Source organism: Dipodomys merriami, unplaced genomic scaffold (genome assembly GCF_024711535.1).
Source record: "Dipodomys merriami isolate MVZ:Mamm:240054 unplaced genomic scaffold, mDipMer1.0.p SCAF_367, whole genome shotgun sequence".
NCBI lineage: Eukaryota > Metazoa > Chordata > Mammalia > Rodentia > Heteromyidae > Dipodomys > Dipodomys merriami.
This window is the reverse complement of record NW_027205237.1, coordinates 1,010,447-1,029,829: the sequence shown is the minus strand read 5'-3', so window position 1 is coordinate 1,029,829 and position 19,383 is coordinate 1,010,447. Positions and strand designations below refer to the sequence as shown.

Below are 19,383 nucleotides of genomic sequence, written 5' to 3'. Positions count from 1 at the left end.
TCCCAGCCCGCGGCCTCACCCTCGCCAGCCTGAGCGTCCGATCCCAGCCCGCGGCCTCACCCTCGCCAGCCGCCCTGAGCGTCCGATCCCAGCCCGCGGCCTCACCCTCGCCAGCCGCCCCGAGCGTCCGATCCCAGCCCGCGGCCTCACCCTCGCCAGCCTGAGCGTCCGATCCCACGCGGCCTCACCCTCGCCAGCCTGAGCGTCCGATCCCAGCCCGCGGCCTCACCCTCGCCAGCCGCCCCGAGCCTGAGCGTCCGATCCCAGCCCCGCGGCCTCACCCTCGCCAGCCGCCCTGAGCCTGAGCGTCCGATCCCAGCCCGCGGCCTCACCCTCGCCAGCCGCCCTGAGCCTGAGCGTCCGATCCCAGCCCGCGGCCTCACCCCCGCCAGCCGCCCCGAGCGTCCGATCCCAGCCCGCGGCCTCACCCTCGCCAGCCGCCCTGAGCCTGAGCGTCCGATCCCAGCCCCGCGGCCTCACCCTCGCCAGCCGCCCTGAGCCTGAGCGTCCGATCCCAGCCCCGCGGCCTCACCCTCGCCAGCCGCCCTGAGCCTGAGCGTCCGATCCCAGCCCGGCGGGCAGGAAGCTGCGCGCACGCAGGAGCCCCGGCCCGAGCCTGGCCCCCGGACGGTGGGGTGACCCTTGGCAGTCGTTCCTCTCCAGGCCTCGGCCTCCCTCGTCGCGCAGCTCCGGTTGGATACCGAGGCGACACCCAGCGAGGCCGCAGGAAGCAGTGCGGCGAGATGCTGGACGGTGAGAGGGAACGGGAGCGTGAGGGAACGGAGCGCGTCCTGGACGGCGCCCGGGGTCTCCCCTCTTCCTGCACACTGGTGGAGGCAGGATTTCAGCTTCAGATGTCGGCCACTCCTGTCCTGTTTGGACCTTCGCGCCATCTGCCTGGACAGGGCAAGAAGAAAGCCCCATCCCGTCCGAGTGCTGAGAAGCGATTGTGTCATCAACTCTATCAGAGAGTAAAGCGAAATGTTTTGATTTCTTAATTTTGAAATCTGAAGCACATTGTTTAGCTGAAAGATTTCCAAATAAAATTGAACACAGTGATCTCTAAAACAAGGAGTGTGGTTTAAAAGTCCACCCTATTCATGCGTGGACTCTGTGAGAGCACTGTGTGCTGGCAGTAATGGCCACTCCTTCCTCTTTCTCTTCCTGTCCTCCCATCCCTCCTTCCTTCTCTTCCTTATTCTCCTTCCCTCGTTCTCTCTTCCCTCTCCCATCTTCACCAGCCTCCTTCCCTCCTCCTTTCAACCTCTCCTTCATTCGTCCCCCCTCCCTCCTTCCCTCTCCCCCTCACCTTGCTCTTTTTCATTTACTCACTTCCTATGAATAGCAAAATTGGAACAAAAAGAATGAATTTTTTAGAGTCACTTTCCATTCTGGAGTTCTCTTTTTTCTAAGTGCACTTTGGTGCTGTTTAATTTGTATCTGGGAGTGGTACTCTATGACTGCACTCTTTGCTTAGTCCTCCAGATAGAAGCAAGTAGCAGGGCTAGCCAAACCCTCCACCTGGCGGCCGTCAGCACAGGCAGAGCACCAGGAGGAAGCCGGAGGCTGAGGGCTCCTTAGGGCCTGTTTTCTTTGGTGTTCAAATCCACTACCTTCTCCAGTGTCCTCCAGTGAGGATACATTTATGGAACTCAGATTGTCTCAGATTTTAATTCCAGCAGAGAATGAACATAGCTGTTTCTATTATGATACTTTAGCAGTAAATGAAGTACTTTCTGCTTAAATGCTATTATACTGACAAACAAGGCATCTTCGAACGGGCATTAGCTGATGGTGGAATTACAGTTCTGCTAATGCTATATAAGAAAAGTCTAGAAAGAAATAAGAGTAAAAAAGGGGGAAACAAGAAACAGGAATGATTTGTACATGGCTCCACAAGGACTCTGGATGTCCACACTTTGAAAAATAAGCAGATGTTGACAGTGGTCAACAGTGTCTTTTTAGGGTCATAGTAGAACTCCATGTACTGAAGAATTAGAATCTGGTCGATCTGGGGTGCAATTTGATACACACCCATGTAGAAAATGGCTTTTCTCTTAAACAGCAGCATAACTTGATGATAACATTGGTTTTCTTCTCAAAACTTACATAGATGTTTCACTGTATATGTGTCATCTGGTGAGGGATCATTTCAGTGCAGAAATGCTTTAATTTAAAAATCAAATCAGATACCACTGGGAATCCAGTGCCCAAGAGAGAGGCCATTTTCAACTCAGATCTAGTCATGTTGCATTGGGGTGAAGAAAATAGCAACTATCTTATACAAGATCAGGAGTGTCAGGAAAGCATCGAAACTTTAGATGAAAGAGACCATGTTTTATTCTCAATGACTTGCTTCTAATTGACATCACATTTCACTTTTGGATAATGTTTCTGTCTTTTTTCCTGTGTGTCAGATTTCAATACAAGACATCAGATCCAGACAGCATATCCTGAAAGCTGTAGAGCTTTCACTGGACAGAATGATCTTTCTTATCCTTGGTCACACTTCTGGAGATTTAGAAGGTTCTCAACCAGAAGAAAAGCCACAGACACTCCTTTACTAAAGAGCTGATGGGGGCCGGCAAACATCTGACAGTCAAGTAAGTAAGAGCTGCATATTTCAACTTGTAAAGAAAATTAACTTTAAAAAAAAAAAGTGGGAAAAGTATCTTCTAGGCAGCTTATTTTCTGTGTGCAACCCAAACCACTGTTTGCAGGTGTAGTCAAAGAGGATGGGTCTCATGCATGGATCATGAAAGACTTCAAAAATACATGTTGAGTTCATAAAAGGCTAATTTACTGAACTAATTAAGATGATATTCTGAATCTCAACGTATCACTACCAGTTTAATAGGAATATTCCCAGAAATGACTGTGTTATCTTTACATTCCTCATTACCTAAGTTTCCTATTCCATCTACACTGTTAGAAACAAAAAATGTGCCAATGCATAGATGTTTTCTACATACAGAGAGTCAGGGAACTGAAGAGATCAAGATAAGGGGAAGTTTCCAATCTTAGCTTCACTGGTAAATTAATGAAATGTCTTGAATGCTCTGGATTTGAAAAAGATTTTCAAACAAACTAATTTTTTTAATACCTGTTAAGAACCAACCTAAATCCCACTTTCTAAAATGGGGAGGAGGGGAGGTGAACTGGCCTTCCAATATACAAGAACAAAAGAGGAGGAGATAAGAAGACCTATTTATTCCGGGCATGGTCTTAAAGAAGGAGATCACCACACAGCCTCATGGCAAACATTCAAAAAAAGACGACTGCTAAGGGTTTGAGAGGAATTAGTGGAGTGGCAAGTATGTCCTTCTTACTGCAGACTATAGCTAGTTACATGAGGATATTAGTAAATTGAACCAGATGCTGAGTAAATTTTAATGGGCTTTTATAGATGTAACTCTAATTGTCACATAGTCTTTAGGATTTTAATTCTTAGGTATGTAAGGTCTTCATTCACTACATAAAAAAAATTATATGTAATTCCCTACACAACAGCATAGTGGTCTTATGACAAGAATCAATAGTTTGATCAAGAAATTATTTTGTATCTGTTCAGGAGAAATAAAAACACATAGCCAAATGCTTACATAAAATTCTGTGGCAGCATAGTAATCAAAAAAGTAAAAACATACCTATCTTTTCCAGCAATAAAAGAACTGAGCTACAGACAAATGCTACACTAACAATAAGGAAATACAAAGACGTTTTTCTAAATGAAGTGAGTCAGGTACAAAAGACCACATGTTGTATTATTCCATTTATATGAAAGGCCCAGAAAAAAATTTTAATCTCTAGAGATAAAAAAAAACAGACGAGTGCTTCCTGGAGCTGAAGACCTGGAGAGGAGAACGATGGTGATGAAGCATGTGACCTTTCTGGGGTAGGGTGGTGAAACTGCTCTGTAACACAGTCCTGCTGAGAGGCTCACAGTGTGCAAAGTTACCTAAGACTCACAGAACTGCACTCTTAACAGAGGTGAATGTCATGATATGTATACAGGAACTCCAAGGAGCTTTTAATACAAATGATTTACCAAGCCAAAAACAAACATAAACCACCTGTGAAATATATAACGTATTTTACTAAAATCCAAAGACATTATCAACAACAACTGATTGGGCTTTTTTTCTTCTTCTGGAAACAAACTTAGGGCTAGACAAGAACAAATACTCCTTAACTGTCTCCCCCGCCCCAAGTCTCTGGCCCTCAGATGATGGACAAAGGCTGTCTTCAGATTTTCCCATTTTCACATGAAATCATTGGTTCTTGAGACCTACTCAGGAAAAGCAACTCAAGATGGCTCATGAACAGAAGAGCCTCACAGAGAGACGTGCCAGCAGGGTTGATTTGGGGTGAAGTAGAGATAGGCAAATATGAGAGCGCCTTTCCTGGAAGAAGTCCGACGGAAGCTGACTGTCTGCTCTCCTCACTCTTTCTGAGCGGGGGAATAAAAGTGGCCACATCTTCTGGCCATTAGACATGGTATCCAAGGTAAGTGTCTAAGTATTATTATTATTTTCTTTTTTGCTTCCCATCTCGAAGGTCTGAGTCCAGCCCTTTTCAGTATCTGTGAAATATGATTGAATTTCCCTGTCTCCTCATCGATCCTGCATCCTTTCTTAGCAATGCCATCATACAGTCACGTGTCAAGCCCGTGCTAGGTTCTTAGTAGATGAAGACCGAGACAGCAAGGACTTCCTCTGTCTTCCCCCATCTAGGGACTGTCCCATAAGGTTTCAACAAGCAAGTCACTAACTCTGGTTCCCTGCATCGGCTGAGCCATCTGCGGCAACCCTGTATCTGCCTGGGCTCTGACACCTGCCTCAGACCCCACTCTTTCAGGCATGCAGACGTGAGCTATGTCACTCCTGACTGCCCCAAGCTCTACAAAATGGCTTTCTTTAAAAAGGTTTGTTAAAGGAGAAAGGAAAAGGCCTTTGCAAGCAGGATGTTCAGTGTCTGCACCGCTTTTCCCAGTGGGATTAGGCAGGCCACCATCCAGCATGCGCCAGTCAGTGGGACTGCTCAAGGCTAGCAGAAGTGGCATTCAGTTGGATCACAGAGACAGGATTCTTCTTCTTCACATTCCTTTGTAGCACTGTCTGAGCTATAGAGTTCCTGACTCAGGGATATGCAAGAAATGAGAAGAAAACAGATAAAAGACTTCACGGCCTTCTCTGGCTTGTCTTCAGCTAGAAGGGAGGGGAGATTGAGCCCAGGAGAAATGGGGGACAGTACAAAAGCCTTCAGCTCCATTAACCGTGGTCACAGCCTCTAGGCCCAGCTGGCCTGTACAGAGATCTCAGCTGTCCTGGGAGACTGGAAACACAGATGTTCACAAACCACAACATGCCAAGAACTTTAAGGAATCAAGCTTCTTCTGCTCAGAGAAAGCCTCGGCTGGGTGACTGGGTAATTGCTGCCCTCACAGTAGGCCGGGTCACTTCTGTCTTCCAGAGGCCCCTCTCAGCCCCTTGCTCGCACCACACTTCAGGACTTCTCCTATCCTGGGTACAGTTGTTCCATTTCATCTCACAAAACCATTGCCACCTCAAGGCCACCAGCCTCTGCTCCACACACTTCCAGAGAAAAATCCATCCCAGCAAGCATTGCCTTCATACTTCATCATCCCGTTACTCATGGCTTCCACGGGTTTCAGCAATAGCCATGAGGCCATTCCAAGTTCCCGGAGCAATGTGTATGCTAAGCGTTGGAGACCTCTGTCCAGGCCTGTATCTCTGGGTGTGTCCACGGACTCTTCTGTTTGTTTGTGGCAATACTGAGGTTTGAATTCAGAGCCTCACACTTACTCCATGCTTCCAGGCTCCTTTCTGATTTGTTATTTCTGAGGTAGGGTCTCATGCCTAGGCTGCAATCCTACTTAGAGTTCCCCAGGTGGCTGTGGACAGCAGGAATCCATCACTACACCCAGCCATTGGTTGAGAGGGACCTAAACAACTTTTCTCCCCATGCTTGTTCATAATCCCTCAATTTCTGCCTCCCAAGTAGCTAGGGTTACAGACTTGAACCACGTTGCCCGAGTGTGTGCATGATCTTACTGAAGGCTTGATTTAGAAGCACAGTCATCAGTGGGACAGTGCCGGAGAGATTCTTAGTGGGGAAGCCCCAAAGGCATGTTCGGTATGAGGCATTACTGGCCCTCTCAACTTGGGAAGGGAGGTTGGGGTGGGGGGTGGGACTCCCTGTGTTCTTTCATGGGGGGCAGGGAAGCTGATTTCCATCCTGCAATGCGTGGGTGCGCGCATGCACGCGCGCGCACACACACACACACACACACCACAGAACCATCCAGCTCCAAATGCTGCCAATGGTAAGACCGAGATAGTGTAGAGAGGCCCAGTAAACACCATTTCCATCGTGGCCATCTCATTTCTAAAGCATGTCCTGCGCTCCTGTGAGCCTGGTGGCGGTGCCTCCCTCCAAACAGTTAACAGAAAAGAACAGAACATGGGGCTGGCCACATTCTGAGCCTGTCCTGCCCATCTGCATTGCACGTCAGCCGACCATCACCCGAGTTTTCTGGCATCAGGTACAATACAGTGAGGCGAGAACAGCACTGGCTTGTTTTCCCCAGTTCCCCAAACACAGGCAAGCTGTTCATGTGCATAGATCACCAGTGGTTCACCTCACAAGGACACGAAAGCGCAAAGTCACAAAAAGAGTCATCATGTTCATTTTCTATTCATGATTGTAACTAATGAGCCCCAGTCCAGACGCTCCACAAGTGTATTCCAGCCGTGGCGACATTACAGATGGCTTCTCTACTCCATCCCCAGGGAGGTGCCGTGAGCCTGCTCTCACCCCAGCAGATGTGAGCCACGGGGCTGACCCTGGATGGCCAGAGCAGACACAAGTCCAGGTCCCCCCCCCCCCCCCGATCTTGCAGTTGTCATTTTTGTGAGCTGTTTTTTTTTCTTGCTTTTTGCTTTGTTTTTTGAGTTTTTATGTGTGTGAAAGTGTGTGGTATGCATGGGGGAGGCAGTTTTTAGACATTGTTTTAAAATGGTTGTAATACTAGAGTGAATTAGAAAGGGAAAAGAGGAGAAAGAGACCAAGAGAGAAAGACACAGAGACATAGAGACAGACACAAACACAGAGACAGATTTTTTTTTTCAATCATCTGTGCCAGGGATGTGGAGATCATTGCTTCAGCTGTGTCCTTCACTCTCTCCAAAGTCCTTTCTGACTCAGTCCTGCGTTTCTCTGAATCAACCTGTCACTCTGTCAGTAAAATTCACCATCAAACATAAGCTTTGCCAACTGCTGCCCTTATGCCCATTGGACTTAAACCAGCTACTCTTCCCAATGTTTTATACTCTGAACTAAATTGTGTGTGAAAATTACCTTTTATTGACTTCGGTGAAAGCCTTCTACACAAACAACAGAGGGCTGATTTCAACTGACCACTGCCAAAACAACCTTCTGCCCATCTGTTGGGTGCATATATCACTAAGACTTTATTAGCCTCAGAGACAGAGAACTCATTTTACAGTCTGAGCTACAAACCTACAGACGTCCTTGGAAAACAACTCTACTAGTCTGGGTAACCTCTGTGCCCGAACAAATGCTTCAGAAAAACCAAGTTGACACTGACATTCAAAGATGAAATGTCCCTCAAATGATCTCACTATAAGGTAAATCTCTGCTTCACAGTTATCTATGCTTCAACAGAAAGGTATCCATGTGTCCCTCCTCACCCCCCAAAAGGAATGGAGACTTTCTAAAAGAAGAGTAAGAAGTTGTTATTTGTTAATTCTGACATGATAAGAAAAAAATGTTTGCCAAAGGACACAATGTTTCAATTAGATGGGAAGAGTAAGTACAAGAGACTTACTGAACATAATTGTGGCTATAAGTAATTGAGTTCATAAAGCATTGTACACTTGACAAAGGCTAATAGAACACATTTCCAGAATTCTCCCTACTAACTAAGTGATAAGGATGCAAGGTTATATGTATGTTTGATGGCTTGATTCAACACCTAGCAAAACACAGTATAAATCATAAGTACATATGTAATGTTTACTTGCCAGTTCAAAATAAGTATAGAGAATTTTCCTCAGAAATGTGAGGAAAACACATTTTCTTAAAGAAACTGCTATGAAGTAAAGACATGACATCATGAACCACCATCAGAAGAAATCCAGAACATTCTTCGAAATGGAAAAGAAGCTTTACTGCTAGGAGCCCAGGGAGAAGTAATAATCTCCCGCCAGAAGAAGAGAACAACACCATGGAAGTCTAATACGGCTTCTTTTTGCAGTTCTGCTCACAATTACGCATCAAACGGTTTACCCCTGTGGGAGAGATCCTAAACACCTGCTGAGATGCTGTGCTCAAGAGACGATCACACGCTGGGTTTTCTTCTGTTGTGGTTTATTTTTATTTTTTAAAAAACTCACAATTTAAGGGAAAAAAACCTCACTTTTGTTGAATTTTACTCTTTCCAAGAAGGGCAATGTCATGGGTGAACATTTGTCCAGGGTTTTCAGCAAGCCCAGCAATCAAAGAGAATGGTTTCTGGGTTTGTTTCCAGCCACTGTCCTATGGGCTGGAATTCATAAAATGAAGGCAGCAGAAGGCACACCTAAATGTGATTTGTTGTTGGACTTTTCCTGTGTTACCACTCTGAGTGCTTGTCAGATGCTGCTAGGGCAAGTTTGTCTTGTACTCTGATGCAGGAGCATCAAGGCTGAGAGGGTGATCTATGGCCCATCCCCAGAGGCCCTTTCTTGTGACTAAGCAGGTCCTAGCAGCAGTCAGCCTCTACTGGGTGCATCCGGGTGGCATTGCATACGGTTGGTTATCACCACCCATGGCAAGAAAGCCATTCCAGAGGCCATTGAGAGCTTGGGTTTTGCTGTTCTCACTCAAAAGTGGCTGTCTCATGCTCAGTCTTCTGCCCCCACATGAGAATAATAATGCGTTGATGCATTGTTCTCTTGAACACTGCTTTTTTGACTATCCATTCCTACCTTCTAACTAGCATCAGTCCAAAATTCTGGACCACCACATTCTAAAATGCAAACTTCTCAGGTCTGCGTTACTGCTCCTGGCAGCTGTCAAAATAATTCCCATATATCTCACCTTTAACAGGCTTGCCTCCAAGTGTTGGGAGAAGCTGTGGTGCTGCAATATTAGGTCATTAATTGTGAAATGAGCTCAACGGTTCTTGCTTTGGGAGACCAAAACCGTGAGGAAAAAGGAAATTGAAGAGTCAAGAATTCCAGAGTCATCTTTGAAATCTCAAACAAGATGTCAATCCAGTGATTTAATTCTCAGACTTCCTGGGAAGGATTTTATTACCTACAAGTGTGTCTATATTACATCTAGTCTCTCAACATTTGCATTCCAGCATTAGAGTATTTCACTCCTAATGGGTTCTGTGCCAAGTCCTCCTATCTATCATGCTGATCACATTTCTGAGCACTCAAATTTCAAAGAAATTTGGGAGAATCTAATGCCAACTTATTTCCCTCTAGTGTCAATCAGAGTGGTCTTCATAGGGCTGGTCTATAAAATCATCTCACAATAATGTAATAGGAAGAAATATCAGGGTCTTAACAACCAAGATTTACAACCTGGAAGCAGAAGACAATGTAAACCTGATGGCTAGGACCATCCAATGAGGGATCAGGTGATGGCTAGGACCATCCAATGAAGGTGTTGAGTGATGGCTAAGACTGTCCAATGAGGGCATCAGGTGATGACTAGGACTGTCCAATAATGGCATCAGGTGATGGCTAGGACTGTCCAATAAGGGCATCAGGTGATGGCTAGTATTGTCCAATGAGAGCGTCAGGTGATGGCTAGGACTGTCCAATGAAGGTGTTGAGTGATGGCTAGGACTGTCCAATGAGGGCGACAGGTGATGGCTAGGACTGTCCAATGAGGGCATCAGGTAATAACTAGGACTGTCCAATGAAGGTGTTGAGTGATGGCTAGGACTGTCCAATGAGGGCATCAGATGATGACTAGGACTGTCCAATGAGAGTGTTGAGTGGTGGCTAGGACTCTCCAATGAGGGTGACAGGTGATGGCTAGGACTGTCCAGTGAGGGTGTTGAGTGATGGCTAGGACTGTCCAATGACAGCGTCAGGTGATGGCTAGGATTGCCCAATGACAGCATCAGGAGGAGTGCCTGTGTATCCAGGAACCACCCTTCTACACAAATTTTAGGAATAAGTTGAAATTCAACTGCAGCCACACAGAGTCAAACACAGACCTTTTACAAAGATTCCTATCAGGTAAACAGCAAACAGGTTGTCAGAAAATATCAGCCACTGAATTGATCTTATGTTTTTCCACATGACAGTTTATATGATTAACATTTGTTTATTAAAACCTGCCCTTTCCTCAAAAGGTTCCAGGAGTTTTGTGCTCTAATATAGCATTTTAAGACTAAAGTATAGTTGCCCTTTACCTTTCAAACTAGAATAAAACAAATATTTCTCATAAGTTGAATTAAACATGGAAATGTGTGTCTTCCTACAATGTATTTCCGCGGATGTGAAGATGAATAGATGAAAATATATCTGATTTATTTAAAAACTCAAAACACCTGAGAATTCTTCCCTAAAATGCATCATCTAATACACAGCCCAAAAGTAAAATAGTAAGATGGACTGTGAGAATTAACTGTGAGATAACTAAAGGCACAGAACCAGGCAGATTTATTTGGTACCATTCCAGTTTACCTCCCCACTCTCTGTCCTGATTAATTGCCCTCAGCACGGAGCTAGGGCCTGGTTGTGCTGTTTTCTTAATTCCTGTTGATGGAGTGTTGGTGGAGGGGTAGAGACCCCACTGCCTTGTGACTGGACCATTCTTCATGTGCAAATCAATCATAACTTGTCCATTTTAATTACCTCCCAAATTCCAAATGGAGATAGCACTTGCAGTTTCCAAATATTTGCATGATTAAAGATGTTTTCTTTGTCTCAATAAGGAACCTGAAATTGATGACTCAGGTAGTAAGATTTATGGGATGAAGTGGTTCTGTTTATCTCCCAGCTTTCAAAATTACTGGTCTGTGGTTCAGTAACAAACAACTTCCCCACCAGAGATATGCAGACTCTTTCCCATTAATGATGATGATGATGATAAAATATACAAATGAATATCACACACACACACACACACACACACACACACACACACACACACACACACATAGATGTCAGAGAAAAGCCAGCCAAGAAAATGTTTACTAGCCTCCCTCTCCATATACATAAAAATGCAGTTTATCTGAATATTAAGTATAATTACACAAACTTAATGGGCCATACGTGTGTGCACCTGTGTAACATTTTCAGGTGGTTTTTGGCATCCTAGGAGCAAAACCAGAGTAGGTCATGAATGAGTTATATTCATCAAATTATGGAGAATTCTGGCTTCCTCAAAAACCAGACAAGGCAGTTAAGAGGTGACAAGGAGAAAAGGCTGAAGCAATTAGTCACCTTGCCTAGGTGCAAACAAAACTGCAAGCCAACTCTTTTCTGAAATCTCCTTTCAGGAAAATTACCTTCTCTATCACATAAAACTCAATTGCATTTTTAATACCAAAAGCAATGCCACCAGGATAGTAAGGTGCCAAAATAGAGGGAGTAATGTTGAATCTATTGTATTCACATATGGAAAAAATGTCAAAAGGAACATTCCTCCTTGTACAAATAATATATGCTAATTAAATAAAACCTTTCCATTTCTGCTAAGAAAAAAATACCACCATGATCTATGAATTGGTAGGCTAGGGTGATGATGTTGAGAAGAAAAGTAATCTTCCTCACTCTTTTCTGAGGTTTTAGTTGGCATAAATCTTGTAAAAAAAAAAAAAAAAAAAAAACAGGCCTTTCTCGGTATGTATTCCTATGTACACCTAAGAGATATCTCAGAAAAAATGCATAAAATTCAAGATTAAAATTCTAAAAGGTGGTTTAAATATCATCTGCTGAAACAGAGGAAAAGGGGAGGGGTCTCCTTGAGCAGATGAGCAGGAAAAGCACTTCCAACAAGGAATGGATAAGGGTTTTGTGCAGATTTAAATCAGTACCTTCTCTGTTCATAAGAGTTACTAATAATTTAAAGTGACCCTTGTGTTCTTGGTACGGAGAGAAGACACCTTACTTTCTCTTACAAAAGGGTGACGAGAGCCACTCTGTGTCTTCTGCTTTTTGAAATAGCTCAAAATAGTCATTATTCCGAAGAGCTGGGTTTTGGGAGAACATACTTCTGGTTATCTGAAGTCATATTTTGAGCACTGCCATAGAATAGTGATGCAGGATTTATGAGGGGATGGTTTTTATGTATAGTCTTTTCTATACACTCTCCAATGGACCTGAAGACAAGCACAAAGCACTTAAACCTCTCTGAGTAATTGGAACTATTTCCTGTGATTGGGAAAATAAAAAATTCCTCCATGTGTCCCTTCCCTCGTCATCAACCAGTCCTTTAGGAGTGAGGGAAGCCTCTCTGGGTAAAGTCCTTTTGAACTAATCTCGACCCATCTGTTCAGGTAGCCCCTGAGTTGAATGCGGGGCCTACGGGGATCACCATCCAATCCACTTGGTAATCCCTTACTCTAAACCAAGGGAGAAAGATGACCAGGAAATTCCTCCTTTAACATTTGTGCCTAGACTTTCACCAATCTGGCGCAGCAGGACTTTGAAGAACAGAAACGGAGCCAAGCTTATCTTGAGTCACATGTCATCAGTGAACTTAACACCAAAATCACAATTCATTCTTCTGTCTTGAACCAAATAGGCCAGAAATCCTTAGAATCAAACTTTCACATTAATGTGATACCATTCCCAAACTCAGTAAGGAGCTTTCCAAACTGTGCTCCCCAACTCTACTCCCCCAAAGAGATGCTTCTGCAGGAACACATTCCATGGCCAAACATACTGGAAGAGTCAGAATAGTAAGTGCTCTAATTTTAGCTGGACTTGACCATCCCAGGCCTCTTAACTGAGAGAAGTGTTTGGGAAACACTGTATGCCAGGCTCCCTTTTTGATGATTTACAGCACATATTAAGGATTGGACAGCTCTATGCTATGAAATCAGCTTGTTTATTTTAGTTCTGAGCAAACGTATTTGACCTCAGTATCCTTTCCTACTTTTCGTCATAGAACATGCTTGGGGAGATAGTGTTCAAGAGACTGAGCTGGCTCACAGGATGAATTATAACACCATGGGCCAGTTCACATACTCTGACATCTCACTGTTCCATGAGACCCAGACAGGCAAAAGAGTGCCTATTCATTATTAATCACCAACACGGGGCATGAAAAAGAATGTAAGCACAAACATGAGATGGGAAATGAACATTTCAGAACCTATGGTAAAAGAATCACCCTTCACTTAGGCTCATGAAACACTCATTAAACCTCCTGGTAAGCCCCCCCGCTGGTAATGGAATCCTTTCTTGGTAGATGTTTATCATTCTTATTAGACTTCCAGACCTGAACTTCCCTGAGTTTGGAGAATACTCAGGCTAAGAAGCAGAGAATCTTCTCCCAATCCAAGTTAAAAGTCAGGCTCTTGCTTTCTCAGCCACTGCACTGACAAATGTGTTGACCAGTGGTCTTGGCTTGGACTTGGGAGCTGATGACAGTGCTGACTGCTCCTGCTTATGCAGAAACTGCATAAGGAGCCTCACTAAGTATTTGTGTGGGCACTTACACCACACTTCTAGGGGTTTTATGCAACCTGAACTAGGCCAACAAGTACCACAGCATCCTGACCTCAAGAACAGGTTCAAGATGAACCAGCCCATGCTCCATTTCAGTCCATTGAGATGCCATCTAAAGATTTGTTTAATTTGGGAGAAGAATAAATTATCTTTCCAAATGGATACAAAATTTTACCTGTCTGCAACTATCCTGTTATTAAATGGCAGAGTTAGCCACAAATAGAGAGGCCCAGCCTTAACACACATTATTAACTAAACCAGTGTGGCCAGCACCATGGCTGAACCTCCCAGGTACATAAATGGCAATGTCCTCCTTTCATTTGGCTAGTTTAGTTTTAGAAACAAACAAGAGAATGTAGTACAATCCATGGAAGTGAAGTAGAGTATCCAAATCGGATTGGTGAATTGCCAGCAGTGAAGCTAGGAAGACATTACCAAGCGTTAAACCCAAAGGCAAGGCCAGAGTGGAGAGGAAAAAAAAAAAAACCAGATCAATGAGCAAGGAGATGAGCATCTGGAGGAACTATGTGCAGTTCTGCTGTGTACAAGCAGAACTGGGCTGGAATAATTTACAGTAAATCCATGAATAATGAACGAGGGATAGAGTTTACCATGTAGGTGGGGTCCAGAGCACAGGGTAGCATGGGGATGATGTCCAAAGAGATGCCCTATGTGGGCACACTTCGTCATTAATTCTGAATACAGAAGAAGATCCAAGGAAGTACGACCCCCTCCGGGAAGCCGACTGTTCCAAGCACACAGACAAGGGGGTGGGGTGGTTTTATGACTCCAGGTGAGTTTATAAATTTTCTTTGATGTGACTTTTCATATAGTTATAAAACCAAAAGGGAATTCTGGAAGGTGCTTTTGCCACTGATCCAAGAAAATAATAAAATTTGACCTTCTTAAGAAAGCAACATCTATCTTACTATTAATCTCCCTATAACATGCATTTATTAAACAATGCCAAAATAACTTGGAGTTTTCATGAAAATATCAGATTGCCATTATTCCTTTGTCCTTTCTACTCAACAAAATCCTGTGCCTTCTATGAAACAAATTAAAATGAATAAGACACAGTTTGATCTCTCAAGGAGCTTATAATCCTAGTGATAGAAAAATATTCACAAATATTCAGCCAGGATACAAAAATAAACAAATAAAAATATGCAGAGATAAAAGCAAGCATTCTAAGAGGCTGAAGAGAATAATTAATACTTGAAAAGGAGATGGGCTTGTCAAAGTCAATGTATTTCCTACATTTTAAGCTTTTTAGTTAGTTAACCAAATGCACATGAACCATTCATAGCATTGTACTAAGGAAGTTATATAATTGGGATTTAAATATGAATGAAGCCATGAGAAACAAGGACAGGAACCACACTGAAAGACATTCTGTACAACAACTGACTGGACTCTTTAAAATTGTCAATATTATTAAAGATAAAGGTCAAAGTTTTAGTGCAGATTAACAAAGACTTAAAGAGACAGGGGCGATTCAGTGCAATCTTTGATTAGATTCTAAAATCCTTCACAGACATTGAGATGCACTCTACTGTAACCTCGAAAGACAGACATTCTGTGCTGCCCCCTTAGTCGGGGTCATTGCAGCTGGTGGACTTTTCCTGGCCTCCCTCCTGTCAGATGAAGATGGAATTCATGCCAGAGCTAAAAGATCCTGTTGAGCCCCGGCTTCCGCCTCCGGTGATGTGGCACAGCCAGTGCTGCAACTCCAGGAGAACGCTGCCTGGCAGTGTAAAGCCAACACCGACCATCTCTGCAATGTGCTCCACTTGGCCCAGGTCAGTGCTGTGGAATCCCAGCAGACCTAACTGAAGGTCACCTTGAACACATTGCGTGGATGTGGGTCCAGCCCCCCGCAGGTCAGCCTCATCAGAGTGGCCAGCAGCCAACATACTCACGGAAACTTTGTTAAAGGTATAGAGAGTGGCAGGGGTAGCCGAGTCTATTAACCATGAATTCCTCTCATCTGCCTGTTTCTCCGAGCTACTGTTGCAAGGGTATTTGAAGAGAGATGATAAGACGATTGCCTCCATCTACCACACAAGAAAGATCTGTTTGAAGCAGGGCCCTGGTGGCCCATGCCTGAAATCCCAACTACTTGGGAGGCCTGACAACAAAAACAGCAAAACCAGTGTATAAAGCTAGAAACTGTAGGAAGGAAGAAGAGCACTGGAAACGTGCTTAGAGGAACTTAGGGGAGGAACCATTATTACATGGCTATATATGTGTGTCAAAACTCATCATACCATGTATGTAAATCTAGAGAACTTGCGAGCAGTTCTCAATTAAAAACGGGAAAGATATACTTTACTTAAAACCCATTTTCCTGTAGACTGTTCAAGGCCTCACATCAAAACCCAGTAAATATAACGTGAGACTATTTGCTGTTTCCACAGGTGTTGAGAGAGATATGCTCTAAGACTTTACACAGCTACTGACATAGCAGTGCCAGGAAGCCAATTAATCAAGATCAGATAGGGCCTGTTCACAGAGTGGAGAAGGGAGGAAGGACACCCTGGGTTATAAAGGCTGGCGGCGCCCCTGACTCAGCCTGCGGACCTGGTCAAGACAATGCGGCTGTTACTTATTCTGCTGAGTGTGGCCTTGGTGTCTGCTTACTCTTCGGTTGAGCAGTTGGAAGGGTATGTAATAAGCCCCCTGAAGAGCAAGTTTTAATAGCCCCTCCCATGTGTATATTGTGCAACTTAATTTTCTATTCTTGTATCTTACTGTTCAGCAATAAAGTCTTCCGTGTCAGTGTCGAAGATGAAGACCACATCAAGTTAATTCATGACCTGGCCGAAACACATCAGGTAAGGGCAGCTCCTTACAGCCCAGACTTAACTTTGCACTCACTTTAAAAATCTGGTTGCATGGTGATTCCACCAAAGGAAGAATGACATGAAACATTATCTACAGCATTTCTGGTGTCAATGAATGAAAAAATCTTGGGCAGCATGCAATGCCACATGGCTTTTTCTCTGATGGGCTCACAGTGCCATAAGCCCTCTGTAAATTCATGTTATAGATCCATGCAAACTTTAAAGAGCTGGCAGTATAACAACTGGGCAACTTGAGCTGTTCCAGAAGGTCAGACACCCTCTCATGGACAGTCACCTCCCTGCTAAGGCCAGGGAGAAAAATGATCAGCGCGGATATCACTGAAAAACTGGGCTTTAGTCCAACTTCAGATTCATTTCCACATCCCATGTATCATCTGTTCCCTTTGATTTTCTTTCATTCCAAATCAAACAGCTTGAGTTTTTTATGACCTTGATTCTGGTCCCTTTAATGACGTGACTTGAAGGAGCAAAAGAAGATGCAAAAAAAAAAAAAAAAGGCATGATTTCCATACTTTGCTTCAAGAAAGTGAGATGTACAGGCTACTCCTTACAAAAAGTATTATCTACAGGGTGAGAATTGACATTTTAAATCATATATGTAATGTGTGGCAGGGTTCTGCCACCAGCTGTAAGCAGTCGCACTTAGACCAGCGAGATTTCTCCATGAATGTATAAACTAAAATAGTCCCCTCATTCCTAAATGGCTGTCTGTCTAGCTAGCTTTCAGGTTTTACCTTTGAAGGTATGGAGGAAGGGGCAAAAAGGTTGAGAGTTCAGTTTTCATAGAATCAGCCACCAATTTCTGCCTTCCACTCAAATCTAGGAATTCCTTCTAGAAAGCAGTGTACCAAGGACCCCATTTGCTCACTTGTAGACACACTGGCACAAAATTGCCACCTCTCAGAAAAGCCATTTGCCTTCAAAGTCCTCCTGTAGGCTTTCTTCACGAAGCTGAGCTGATACCTTCTCTAGCATTGACCCCATGCTCAAACATTGTGTTGCCTCTGAGGTTGATCTCCTCCCGTTCTTTCCATCATTTCTCCTAGCACTCTTTGATGGACTCTTGATCATTCTGGTCACCTCTGGATCTAGCTCAGTCTTTCTGTCTATATTTCCTTCTTAAGATGTAGCTAGCAGAACTGACAGCGGGTCTCCGGGCATGCTCTGATTAATCCATGCCACGGGGCCCTCAGTAGCCTGCATTTGTAAAGCAGACGTTTATTAATGGGGCCTGAGGTTCTTTTCAGCCTCTTGAGCCGTCACGGCACCCCTGACTTGCAGCAATACTGTTAGGTTACTCCTCTTCCCACCCTCAAACGGGTCCTTTCATGCTCACCTGGATTGATTTTTTTGTTTTCCCGAATGCAGGCTTTTTACACGTGTGCTGTTAAAAATTATCCAGACACCCTGTTTTGAGTGTGATGAGAATTCTGCAGGAATTCTCATCCAGGGGAAAGAACTCTGCCCTAAACTTAGAATCACCCAGCAGTCTGAGAAGTGAAACTTTCACCTTTGTCACTGAAAAGCCTTCAGTTAGGGGTCTGGCTGGGAAAGAGACCTCCTCTGCGCTTCTGATCAACACACATATGCCAAGAGACTCCAATAAGCCAGATCCCATGTGAAGTGCTGGGTGGGTCACTAAACCCCTCTCCTTAGGACTCACCTAAGTTAGCAGGGTGCACTTTCTGGCTTGTAAAGATGACCATGGATATGGGCTTCCTCAAATACATCACTGAGATCAAGATTCAGTGTTCTGCCAGGTTAGCAGCCTCTTCCGAAGCTGGGTTAACTGGGCCTGACTTATTCTTGCTTAACCAGGCTGGCTCCCAAAGCCCATAGCTTCCCTCCCTGGGCAGCAAAGCCCACCTGCTTCCACTGTGCTCTGCAGTTTCTCTGCAGAATCCATGCCAGGCCGCAGCCCTGCTTCTGGGCTCACCTGTTTTCCTATTGATGGACTCCCAGACTAACCCTTCCCACTCCCTGTTGAGCCCTCCGAGCTCTGCTTCTTCCAATGCTGCTGAGAAAGTACTTCAATCGCATCTGTGGGGTTCTGTTATAAATCATCTGAACTCAGCATTCCCCAGCAGCTAAGAGCAGAGAATCTGCTATTCTGGCCTTGGGTGCCTCTAGGTCTCCACTTCCTCCCATATAAAAAAAAATGCTAATACTATGCCTTACAAGGTTGTTGTGATTAAGACAAGAGATATGTGATAAAAGTAAAGGACTCAGAATGTAAATAGGAATAGCTATATGTGTTTTTCAGTGTTACTATATGTAGATCTGGGATTTTTTTTTTTTTGGTCAGTCATGGGGCTTGAATTCAAGGTCTAGGGACTATCCCTAAGCTTTTTTTGCTCAATGCTAGTGCTCTACCACCTTGAACCACCGCTCTACTTCCTGTTCTCCAGTGGTTAATTGGAGATAAGAGTCTCATAGACTTTCTTACCAGGGCTGGCTTCAAACTGTGATCCTCCTATCTCAGCCTGCTGAGTAGCTAGGATTATAGGTGTGAGCCACCAGTGCCCAGCTAGATCCGGGATTTTTTTTTTTAATACAGTTTATGTTCCATTGTTGTCACCCATTGTTCCACCTCCATTTGGCCTCCATGTTCTTTAAACAAAACATTTCTGCTTAAATATCATGTTGACAATCCTTTGCTTATCTTGATGGCTATTTCATCTTTCAGGAGGAGAAATAGGGAAGAAAAGGAATAGCAGAACTCCTTCTTGGAGAGGACAAAGTCAAGCAAGAGTTAAATAGAACCACATTCCCTTCTTCAGATGCAGACA

The 19,383-nt window shown here is 44.1% G+C and overlaps 1 protein-coding gene across 1 annotated transcript in view; it reads left to right on the top strand.

Annotated features, from left to right (window-relative positions):
- Positions 1 to 2,422: 2,422 nt before the first annotated feature.
- Positions 2,423 to 19,383, top strand: part of LOC138804482 (carboxypeptidase B-like) — a 36,272-nt gene continuing 19,311 nt past the window's right edge. Inside the window, exons 1-3 of the mRNA XM_069988750.1 lie at positions 2,423 to 2,603; positions 16,148 to 16,393; positions 16,489 to 16,564. Of these exons, the coding sequence (XP_069844851.1) occupies positions 16,323 to 16,393; positions 16,489 to 16,564 (147 nt within the window). The 5' untranslated portion in view covers positions 2,423 to 2,603; positions 16,148 to 16,322. The remainder of the gene's footprint in view (positions 2,604 to 16,147; positions 16,394 to 16,488; positions 16,565 to 19,383) is intronic.